Source organism: Perca flavescens, chromosome 5 (assembly GCF_004354835.1).
Source record: "Perca flavescens isolate YP-PL-M2 chromosome 5, PFLA_1.0, whole genome shotgun sequence".
NCBI lineage: Eukaryota > Metazoa > Chordata > Actinopteri > Perciformes > Percidae > Perca > Perca flavescens.
The window spans coordinates 19819645-19832077 of NC_041335.1; the positions used below are offsets into that span (position 1 = coordinate 19819645).

Here is a 12433-nt window from a genome sequence, read left to right on the forward strand (position 1 = left end):
GGCAAATAACTTCATGGCATGTGGCTGGGGGTTGCATCTCTCAACACTGCTTTGACAATAGAGGTTAGAAAGGTGAAACAAATGGAAGTTGGATTGTAGAGAGAAAATTAGTATCAGTCTAGGTTTTTGGGCTGCATGATACTAACAGTGAGTGCTTTAAGTAGACATTTACCCACATGAAAAATCTGAGATACAGTATACCAGTCGAGCATTTCTTCAAGGTGCTTGCTTTTGTTTACACACAGGACAAACAAGAAAAAAACATTTCTTCTACTTTTAACAGATGGTTAAGTGTGGGTTAATGTGTTAACCGAATTTCAAGACGAATCCCAGGAATAAATAAAAGGCTTACAAATGGGAAAACAAAAACCTAAAACAAGACTGAGCAGTGGTGTGATTTGGGTTTCGTGAGGTTGCAGGCAGTGAAAGTTGAATGATTGGTAGGTGGGTAGATATTTGGTTTGGGTCAGCCCAGATCACCTTAGGGATCTGGAAGTTCTTCAGTGCACCGCTATGCCCTCCCAGGAGTTGGGCAGGGAAAGAATCTGGAAGATGAGCACCAGAGGCAGATGAGGCCGGTTTGGAACCATCATGCCGATTGCCGCTCCGACCAGGCTCTCCAGTGGAAGAAGCCCGGTACCTATCTCGGTCACTTCGACAGCGAGAGTCAGGGGAGCGTCGGTCTCGACCACCAGTCTCGCTCCGATGCTTCCTATCTCGGTCAGATTCTCGGTCCCTGTCTCGTCCGTGTTCCCCTCGGTTTGATGACTTTGGCATGTCTCCCCGTCTGTCAGAGGACTTCTCATCATGTCGGTGCTTTGATGACTCCCGACCATCTCTCCTGCTGTCATGTTTATCGACCCTGTTCTTGATGACTTCCGGTCGTCCGTCTGGTTTCAACCGCAAAGCCGTATCAGAACCCTCCACTGCAGCCGGCCCACTAGCTGGTTCTTCAGGCCAGCGTTGGGCCTCAAGGGCTGGAATAGGGGCCGCCAGACAGGGGTCGAGCTGGCCATCAGCTCGGCCTGCCTGCTGGAGGTCGATGCTCACCATGAGGGGAGGGCGGCTGGCACCGTTCTCTGCTGCGGTGGCCTCTTGCGGGGTCAGTTTGCCAGCATTGCCCCCTCCTGTTGATCCACTGCCTGGAGCACCTGTGGGGCCACCTGGTCCCCCCGCGCCTGGCTCCAGAGGAAAAGAGTCCTGTTTTCTCTTCTTCAGTGGCTTGTCTGTAAAGAGAAAGACACGAAGATAAAACATACTTGTAAAACCTCTAAAGTTATAAATTCACAACTATTTATTCAGCTTTTATCCATATAGTCATATTTAGAGATATTCTACACACCTTTATCTTGCACCTCCTTGGAGCACTTCTCACTAGCCGCCTCTCGTTCTATCCTTTCGATTTCAGCGAGGGCATCTAGCTCTGCCTCGTCGTAAGGGGAACTGGGAGGTTGGAGACCACTGGCACCACCAGCTTGCTGCTGTTGTTGCAGCCGAGCTAGATTTTGCTGAAGAACAGGCACCTGCTGAAAGCCCAGTTCTGCCTCCATATTGTCAGAGTTCTCATCCATTCCCGGCAGAACATCCCCTAAAATATCAACAAAAACACTTAAACACGGTTGTGTTCAAAAGGGATGATGGTTTCCAGTACTTCAAGGGTTCCGAATGAAGGGATTCATTTTTTTGTTCTTAAAGACGTGAGCGCAGCATACCTCTTTTTAGTACTGCTAATTGATTAAAAAACTGTGAAAGATTGATTAAATTTGAGAGTGGAGATGAGGGAAACCGCGTGACAAAAAAAATTAAAAAAATGGGGATACAGCTAAGATTGAGCTGATCCAAAATGTTCCTTACCTGGGGTATCGGACTCATTTGACTTGACCCTGGACAGCTTGAGGGTAAGTTTTGTAGAGTCCTTGTTTGGCGAGCTGACAATGTCGTACATATCTTTCTCCTCTTTCACTGCTGGGGCTTTCTTTCTTTGCTGGAGCTGCTGTTTCTGGTCAGGTCCTCCTTCCCTTGGTGAGGGTGCATAGGGAGGTGGTGACTGCAGAATCAGCGGAGGACGAGAACCCGCTGTGAGGAAGCAACACCAAGTGAAGAACAAAGTTACTCTCCAAAAGGTATGTAAAAAGAAAGCGCATAAAACCAGACACAGCACTGTGGTGACAATGTACAATGCTATATACGAAGACAGCCACTAAGACTATAATCACTTTGGCCTTTTGAGGGATAATAGCCTCAAATCATTCTGTTGCTGTGAAATTGTAATTATGAGTTTAAAGAGCCAGAGGCAGCTTTTTCCTAAATGAAAAAAGGTAGGCACTGTACGGTCTCCTTTCCTCTTTCACTGTCCTTACGTTTGGGCGTTCCTTCACTCCCTGCTGGGGAGCAGCCAGACTGTGGAGACCTCAGAGAGAAAGAAGGATTCCTCATGGTGGAATCACCCTCCTGGACAGCACACAGACAAGAAAGATGTAAGCTACCAGGTAAGTGCTTTAACCCTGACCAAAAACATTCTGGGCCCTATTTTAACGATCTGAAACGCAAGTATGAAACGCAAAACGCAAGTGGCTTTGTGGGTGGATCTCGGACGCAAATCTAAAATGGGTTGGTCTCAAGTAACTAGGTGTGGTTTGGGCGTAACGTGCAATAAACCAATCAGAGCGTCATCTCACATTCCCTTTAAGAGCAGACGCGCTTGTTCCATGGCGGATTGCTATTATGACGGCGGATTTGCCTGGCGCACGCCAGTGGAGCTGTCCGGGATGCGGCAAAGTAATAAATGCCCGTCTTGGCCGGGTGGCGATGTTGCTGCGGCCTCTCGGGCGCATCTCAAGTTTGCTGCAGCCATGGAGCGTGGGCCTCCAAACGCACCACCTGCTCCTGTTGTGCCCCTTCCTCCTCCCCCCACACCATCTCCGTCCACCCGCTCCATCAGGAGCACATCGCGCATTACTCCCGGATCAGATCCCGCCGTACTTCAACATCACGTCTCCTTAAGTCCTCTAATATTTCCTCATTTATGTCATCAACACATCCATGATTCATGGAAATGTTGTGTAAATCACAACAAGCCACAAAGAAAGCGGCGACTTTTTGAGGACTGTACTGTAAAGTTCCTCCTGACCTATCCAAACACCTGAAGCACATTTTCAGTAATATTTTTCCTTGTAATTATGTATGGTTTGCAAAAATGGGAATTGCTGCGTCCGTTTTAGATGAGAGAAGTGTATGCGCATTGTGCACACGCTACATTATGGCCAAGCACGCGCCCCTAAAATAGCATCTGAATAACGCGCTACTGACTTTAGACCAGGATTTTCCTGGTCAGCGGCAGAATTGTTTTCTGAAACTGCAAAATAGCACCAATAACGTTTGCGCCGGAACACGCCTCCTGTTTTCGCTGAACCACCCCCGGGAGCGCAAATACATTCCCTAATTTACCGACGTGCATCTGTGGAGGGAAAAGTCTATCTATCTATCTAAAAATCTATCTATCTATCTATCTATCGCAAGATAGATAGATAGATATTTTTGCTACTAATTTACTAATGGGGTGACCAAAATAATTGGAATTTGGCACAGATTATTTCCCACAATTCAGAAACCTAATGTTGACTCAATTTAATACCAAACACTACAGCATTGGGTATATTATTAAGCATGTGTTTTTTGTTTATAGCAATGTTTTGCCTAAATATCTTTCGCATTCTACAGGGCATATTCCCTCAATACTGGGAAAGAAAAACTGCAAAGATTCCACCAAAAATAATTCTCTGAACCCATTTTAAATCAAGTTATTAAAACCTCAACAGAAATGCATACAAATATAACTACACGTATGTGGCGGGACAAGTTTTATTCAGAAACCCTTGTGCCTGGTTGGTTAAAAATAACCGCATGGCATGGTTGAATACTTATTTCTGATTGGTCAATCATGGCATTCTGCTGGCTGTTATTTCTGTATACCAGACTGCTGCTAAGTATAACAAGACCGTTGCATGGATCGAGATTTGATCATAGACTCTGGCGGACCATTTTCAAATCAATCACATTTTTATATTAATATTTGTGCTCATACTGAGCTCATACCACTGATCAGCGGATCACAAAGGGAAAAAAAAGAGGATGGAGGACAGGGGGATAGCTAGCAGCGCTATTGGCAACAGTGCAAACAGAGCATTAGTTAGCTCCATGGTTAGCTCACACATCGGGGCGACCTGGCTTCCACCACAAAGCGATGCTCTTCAGCAGTAAAGTTAACAGAACCAACTGGGAAGCAGGCAGGTAACCTCTGTATAAGTGCCCCTTTAATAAGCTGTGTAATAAGCTGTGTAACAAGCGGGATAATGTAGAGCGAGCCAGTCTTTATTGCGAATTAGAACCCCAAGCGGAGGGGTCTTAAATCAGCCTGAAGGGGTTCTTCTCTCTATTGGCGCTTTTCCATTACATGGTACCTACTCGCCTCGCCTTGACTCTACTCGCCTTTTTTGGTTTTCCATTACGAAAAAAAGTACCTGTTACCTGCTAACAGGTACTTTTTTTAGTACCTGCTCAGTCGAGGTTCCAAGCGAGCTGAGGCGAGCCGAGAAGGTGACGTGAAACCCTGCAGGCTGCTGATTGGTCGGAAAGAAGCGTCACTGATCACTGCATTGCTAGCAAGAGACGGCATTTTTAAATAGTTTAGCCAGCGGTGTTTTTTTGCTGCCGGAGGCTCCACGCAGAGCTTTCTCCATAGCATACAAGTGGCCTGATGGTTATACTGGTGCGCTGGTGTGTGCATGTGTGATGTGTGTGTGTGTGTCGAGTCGCCGTATGTGTGTGTGTGGGGAGCTAGTGAGCGAGGGAGAAGTGAGAGAGTGACGGCGATTATCTCAGCAGCGAGTAGCGACTCTAGAGTCATATATATGTGACCACGGTGGGAAATCTGGAGCAGTAAACGTTAACTATCTCTTTGATATCATGTTGTTTACGGAGACGGAGAACCAGGAAATGCGTCGGGGATATGTCAATGGGAAAAGCAAGCTACTAAGCCACGCCCACGGCAGTCGCTATGACGACCAGCCAAGCTGAGGCGATACTAAAATCTGCAATGGAAAACGGACGCACAGCGATTCGAGGCGAGTAGAGGCGAGGCAAGTAGGTACCATGTAATGGAAAAGCACCATATTATTCCTTACATAACCGCCCCTAAGAAAAAAAATCTCTTTTTGGCTCACATTACAAATCTTTCAAACCTCATGCAAAGAAACTTCACCCACTTAAAAATAGCATTTTTCAACACCAAACTTTGTTGTTTATTCATAAATGTATGCCTTTGTTGTGTGGCAAACTTATAATGTATTCATTTCAGACTTCTAGTCAGTCGTACCTCACTGCTCAGTCGGTGTACAATGTTCATGTAGTCCTCAGTGCCATGTCTGTCTGAGTGGTGGTTGGCAGTGTTGGCCATCTGCCCCGATACTTTGCCCTCATGGATATTTCGTATGCCACCTGGAACCATGGGACTGGCCACAGATACTGCAAGATAAAAAAAAGAAAGGAGGTAATTTTTTTTTAAATGATCCTTGAGTGAGGTATTAACACTGTTCATCATAACAAACAAAAAAACATCTTCTAAAAATTGGAGATTTGTCCAAACATTGCCGATAACATAAAGTAAATAAGCACTTAGTGGACCATGGATTTTATTAAAAATGTTTTTGGTTTAACAGCATAAATGTGGCTTTAGTTCTTCTAGGAGTCAGGTTTCATGAGAGCCAGAAAAATAGTAAGTAAATCACTAACATGTCAACCACTAAAAAAAAATAGAACATTTTATTGAATTAACAGGATTGCATACATAGTAAAAATTATTTTGTGTGTAAACTGCAAACTTATTTTGTCTCTTAGCTGCTAACTTGTTTGGGAAGCAGGCAGCAGTAAATCACTACATAGTTGAAACAAACATGTTCCTCCTGTTGGTCTGATATTTTACCAGTGAACTGGGAGTCTGTTATCGACTGCAGCAGAGCAGGCACTCTCAATGCAGAGCATCAACATTTCAACCAATTACATTTAATTGTAGTACTCACAACTGTCACAGTTGCTACAAAATTAATTGCACAGTCTATTCATGTTTGGAGGGCATGAATTTTCTACACAACCCATTATATTAACCCGTAACATAGGATCTTTATTATTATTATTATTATTATTATTATAGACGACAGTAATGGTAAACACCACAGTCAATTTCGAACAGTGAAACTCACTGGAAAATAAATTGTTTTACATGTATTTGAATTCAGAGTTAGGTCTTTGACAACAACAAAAATGTTGCGGTTATCAATTGTGTTACTTTTATAAAACATTCAGGAAATCCCCAGTTAAACATCTTAATCAAATGGGACAGAATGCAGTTTGCCAGAACCACAGCTGCTAACCACATGCAACAAACATTACACCAGAAAGCAGAGTGCTGTTAGAAGACAAACATCAAGAATTTAGTTTTATAATTTGGCCACCTGACAGATTTACATGTGGTGCTGCGAATGAGAGAAACAAAACTTATTTTCATAGGTTAACGGGAGACAAAATCTACTGTATGTTGTTTTTGTTTTTCCAAAGTATGCGCAACCTGTGACAACTGTGGCCCTCCCATTTCCAACAAATTACATAATTTGTCCCGCCCTGGTACTTAGCGACCCTGATCGCGTGCAATTCAAAGAGAAAATCGACCGACGTCCGATTCACCTTTCGACTCGGGTTGTAAAGCCGAGAAAGTCAACGCGGGTTAACCCTTTTTAAACAAAGTCTACCCTGGTTCAACCCTGGCTCAGCCCTTGGTGTGAAATGAGTATAATTATCTAATGCTTTGCTACTAGCATGTTAGCCTTGTGTGCAAGTCTGATATTGTGCTGATGTCTTTCAATGAATACAGATCATATACATCAGCTAGTTGCGCACACACACACACACAAGGACACACAAACAAGGAAGCACGGATATATTTTTCGACAACGACTCTCCCCCAGTGCATGCACACAAAAGCCACATTTTAGCCGCTTTCCGACCAAGTAGTTACAGGAACGTGGTTATAGGAAAAGTCCACTTCTAAGCAGTTCTATTAACTACTCTCCCCCTAAACCGTTTTTCCCATTTGCATTTGCCAAGTGGCCATAGGGACTATAGGAGGGGTAAGAGAGTGATGCAAGCACGGCAACGGTCTCTATAGCGTTAAAATCAGAAAACAAATACACCAAAAAAGTATGAACTAAATACTAAATCTAATGTATATAGCATATTTGTCATAATTTAAACAAGTCTCCCGAAGAGACTCCCCCGCCTCTGCCGGCTGCGCGGTGGACGTGTGTGAGTGTGTGTGTGTGTGTGTGTGTGAGATGGCCGGACAGCGAGGTTGTCAAGCCTGCAGGGCACGCTTGTGGAGTTTAACTCCGAAAAGACAGTTTACCACAGGTTCTTGTTAATCTTATGATGGACATGTGGTGTGATATTTAAACAAACGAACCGTCAACGGCGAAATAAAAGCCTCTTATTTACGAGAGCGGTCTCAGAGACCTCCGGCTTAAAGCAGGGTTTCTGAGCAGGACTGGCCGAGTGACGAGCTCGCGGCCGCGGCAGACACCTGCTGGCCGTCGCCTCACTTCATGGAGCTTCCCACCTCCGAAAACTTTGAAGCAAATTGTCAATTCGGCATCAATTTTCGCAAGACGAAATGTTATTAGTTCATTTCGCGCCTAAAACGTTGTCAGAAGTGAATTTAGTGATGAATAAGAAAAAAATTGTTAAAATTGCCCCGTTGTTGGTCTGTCTGTACCGGAAACCCGACCCTCATTTACCTAGGTCCCTATGCTGAAAAGGGAACAGCAAAAAGACCCTGCCCTGAAGTAGGAGCTGAAAGAGTTACAGGAATTCTAGGAAGTTCTAGGAATTTTATGTTCTAGAAACTGCAAAAATCCCTCCGGTCGGAAAGCAGCTATCGACACAAGGTTCTAAAGGCCTTTTAAGTACCCAGAACTAGATGGTTCCTTCAGCCCATTGTTGTCTGAGTTTCCATCACGGTCTAAAGACCTGTGAAGATTAGGCAAATTAGTCCGTTGACATATAAAGCAACATGACAGGATGAGGGCTGCTGGTGGTCACAGGGGTAAACATACTCTCTAGCTTGCAGTTCAGTGTGCCCACCCATTTCATAAAAAAAAAAAAAACACCAAAATCGATTTGGTCTCACTGTGATGCACACTCTTGTCTTTTTTCAAAAGGAGTCGGGAAGCCGACAGCAAAGCTTCAATTTACAACCTCAACTCCAATGAAGTTGGGACGTTGTGTAAAACGTAAATAAAAAACAGAATACAATGATTTGCAAATCCTTTTCAACCTATATTCAATTGAATACACTACAAAGACAAGATATTTAATGTTCAAACTGATCAACTTTATAGTGTTTTTTGCAAATATTCACTCATTTTGAATTTGATGCCTGAAACACGTTTCTAAAAAGCTGGCACAGGGGCAACAAAAGACTGGGAAAGTTGAGGAACGCTCAATAAACACCTGTTTGGAACATTCCACAGGTGAACCAGTTAATTGGAAACAAGGGAGTGTCATGATTGGGTATTAAAGGAGCATCCCCAAAAGACTCAAAAGTCGTTCACAACCATTGTTAACAACTGTGTGAGCAAATATTCCAACTGTTTAAGAACAACGTTTCTCAACGCACAATTGCAAGGAATTTAGGGATTTCATCACTCCATAATATGATCAAAAGATTCAGAGAATCTGGAGAAATCTCTGCACGTAAGCGGAAAGGCTGAAAAAAAACAACATTGAATGTCCGTGACCTTCGATCCCTCAGGAGGCACTGCATTAAATACCGACATCATTATGTAAAGGATATCACCACACAGGCTCAGGAACACTCCGGAAAACCATTGTCAGTTAACCCAGTTCGTCGCTACATCTACAAGTGCAAGTTAAAACTCTACCATTCAAAAGCGAAAGCCATATATCAACAACACCCAGAAATGCCGCCGGCTTCTCTGGGCCCGAGCTCATCCAAGATGGACTGACAGAAAGTGAAGAAGTGTGCTGTGGTGTGACGAGTCCACATTTCAAGTTGTTTTTGGACAAAGAGGAAAAGAACCGACAGACAGACACAGACAGACACACAGACACGGTAAAAAGGCCCGGGAAAATGTCCCCAGAGATAAATTTAGACCCTGGTCCCTGCGGTCAAAACGCAGCGACATCATCAGAAGGTTCCTAGTTCCTGCAGTCTAAATGAAACATGCAACACATACACTCTCACCTTGTTGTATCTGTTGGTGTTGGTTATAGCTGGGTGGTTGTTGGTGGGGATACTGCTGTATGTAACCAGGGGCAGGGCTCTGAGGAGTGTAAGGGCTGGGTACTGGACTGTTCTGGCCCATGTACCGACTACTGGGACCAGTCTGGGGCGCAACAAACCGGCTGGAGAAAAGTGGAGGAAGGGAAGAGGGAGAAAGAAAGTGATCAAGCAAGTGGAAGGAAGTTGCATGCCTAACATTAAAATAAATTGCATTATATAACTTAAAAGACAACATCTTTGAATTATCTTTTTAATTATTCTATGATTATACATATATATACAGCAAATCATCCATGACACTAGAAAACACAAAATGTTGTGATGCAACTGGGATATAAAAAGAGTAGAAATATGTTAACAACAGTTACATGGTTACAGTTTTTAGTGTTATGATACATTAGAGCCTGACTCACCTTGATGGATTGGGAGACATTGCAGCCGGTTGGAAGTTTGCTGGCTGGGCAGGACTATGCATGGAATTTTGGGTGATCTTGTATGGTGGTACCATTGGCTGCTGCATAACATCTTTTCAGAAATGACAATACAGTATATTTGTTTCAACATGAAGGTGGTCTTTATGATTGTATGCTTTCATGGCATAATGTACAACATGTATCTCCATACTTTTCTCCCTGAAGATGCCAGGGTTCCTGGCCAGCATGGTCTGCAGCAGCAGTGGTGCATCCCCCTCTGGCTCATCGCTACCCAGGTTGTCCTTCAGCTCTCTGAAAACGCACAAAAAAACAAGTTCAGTCCCATTTATAAAATGGTGAGAGGAAGACAAGTGGGTGGCATAATTAATAGTAATAAGTAAAAATAGATAATAGTGAATAATGTTTATAATCTTAACCTGTATTAATGCAAATATTAATTGCATTAAACATACATATGGCAAATTGTATAGCTATGTAGCCTACAATTCAGGGTTGGGGGATTGAACGATTAAGAGCTGCAACGATTAATTGACAACTATTAAATTAATCGCCAACTATTTTGATAATCAATTAATTGGTCTGAGTCATTTTGTATCTCTGATTCTGAGCTTTTCAAATGTGAATACGAATTGTTTCTTCACTCCTCTGTGACAGTAAACGATATCTTTGAGGACATCATATTGGGCTTTGGGAAACAATGATTGACATTTCCCCCCCCATTTTCTGACATTTTATAGACCAAACAACTAATCAATTAAATAATCAACAGATTAATCGATAATGAAAATAATCGTTAGTTTCTATGACGAAGGTAGCTGTCCCTTCAATATATTGGATTGCATTAGAACTGCATAGAAAATGTTGCAAATCAATGTGCAGAACTGCTTCACTGCAAAATTGGATTTACAGAATGTCTGAATCAATGAAATGGCTTACATCAATTTGTCTGGTATATATTTCCAAGGAATCAATATAAATAATAAACATATCGATACCTCAATATAAAATGACATAGAACATAATAAAAATGTAGCTTTATTGCACGCCCCTACCAAATAAGCACCAAACTGGATTTTATCTAATTGTGTGCCCTAACACAAAAGTGGCAACTTGCAAGATAAATAGTAATACTTTTTAGTATACTAGTTTTAATACAAAGTTCTTGACTTTTTAACATGTAGTATTTGTATCTAGCAAACTTTCCTGCGGGTAAAGCATTAACATTTATTCAGGCATAACTGGAAGTCTTATGTCTGCATCTAATTAAAAATGTATCTTTTTTTATTTCAATTAGTAAAACTAAGCAACTTCACACAGTTTCCATAAGTCAACAGTGGCATTTCTTCTGTTGTCACCTGTTTTTACTGTTCATTTCTAAAGCCACGTTATGTCAGATCCCAAGCTCTTTTCAGGCAATTGTGTTTCCTCCTGTCACTCTGTTAAGGACACAATACACTCACATGTGCTCTGTGGAGACCTGGTTGAGGCCATGGGCTAGCTGGGAGGCCAGATTCTCATCCCGACAGCCCAGTAGGCAGGTAACTTCCTCTGCGATCCTCCCATTGTATAGGAGGCTTTTAGTGGTGGTGGCCGGGAGAGGGGAAGGGAGGGGCAGCTGGTTCAACACTGAGAAGAGAAGCGAGAGATGATGGAAAGGACCGAGGTGGGGAAGTGAAAAATAAAGATGAGAAAAAGATACAGACAAGTATCAGCAATACAGGACACGTGGTCGGAGAAAAGTAGAAAGAAGAATAAAGGCAAGTGACAGAATATGCTATCACAATTACAAATTTACAACTGTTCAATGTTTCAGCTTTGCATCTTACACTTGAAGAGGAGACACAACAAAAATTGTGATAGTGTGTTTGGAGCACGGTTGTGTGTCACTCACAGTCTGTGAGGCTAGCGATCCCAGCAAGAGTGGTAATGGGAACATGAGGCATATCCCCATTCATGCTGAAGGTGAGGGTGGGGGAGTGTGTTGATACACAGGTAGATCAGGGGGTCGATGGACGACACCCGTCCTCACATCTCCTGACTCCTAGGAGAGAGGAAGGTTAGTCAGGGAGAGAGAAAACCCCCAAAAAACAGCATGAGTGATTGAAAGGAGAAGGAAGAAGAAAGAGGGCAAGAGAAAGTATGGAATTACAAAATGAGAGAGGCAGAGAAAAGGGATTTAAAAAAATTAACAAAGGTGAAAATAATAGAAATAAAACATGGAATCAAATGCAGTGAATGAAGAAATATTTTCTCTATATACTGCTATGTCTGCCCTGACGCAGATATTATGTGTGCTTTGGGTGAAATAGTGCCAGCTGCATCATCTGTAAGCCACAAATAAATGTGTCTTATTAGATCTTGTCAATCAAGATAAACTGCTATGGAGATCTCCCTTTTCACTCAAATATCTAGTATATTATTATTCATATAGGTTACTGATCCATAAGCGAGAACCATTAGTGCTCTCTGCTTCGGTTACAGGGACACAGGATCAGGAATGTAATTCCACTACCATGAGTGTAGGGTAGGTGTCTTACTCAAGAAATGCCATGTCAGATTATTTAGATTTCCTTTAGATTATTTTTAATAGCACATAGGCTCTATGTCATATACAAACATCTTAGTCACTTCCAGAAAACCAATTCAT

General features: G+C 42.7%; 1 protein-coding gene across 1 annotated transcript in view; it reads right to left on the reverse strand.

Annotated features, from left to right (window-relative positions):
- Positions 1-12433, reverse strand: part of nipbla (NIPBL cohesin loading factor a) — a 34694-nt gene that overhangs the window by 19505 nt on the left and 2756 nt on the right. Inside the window, exons 3-12 of the mRNA XM_028577316.1 lie at positions 11678-11827; positions 11247-11412; positions 9977-10077; positions 9766-9877; positions 9314-9474; positions 5375-5523; positions 2361-2451; positions 1855-2076; positions 1343-1588; positions 481-1226 (exon numbers count right to left, since the gene is read on the reverse strand). Coding sequence (XP_028433117.1) covers positions 481-1226; positions 1343-1588; positions 1855-2076; positions 2361-2451; positions 5375-5523; positions 9314-9474; positions 9766-9877; positions 9977-10077; positions 11247-11412; positions 11678-11741 — 2058 coding nt within the window. The 5' untranslated portion in view covers positions 11742-11827. The remainder of the gene's footprint in view (positions 1-480; positions 1227-1342; positions 1589-1854; positions 2077-2360; positions 2452-5374; positions 5524-9313; positions 9475-9765; positions 9878-9976; positions 10078-11246; positions 11413-11677; positions 11828-12433) is intronic.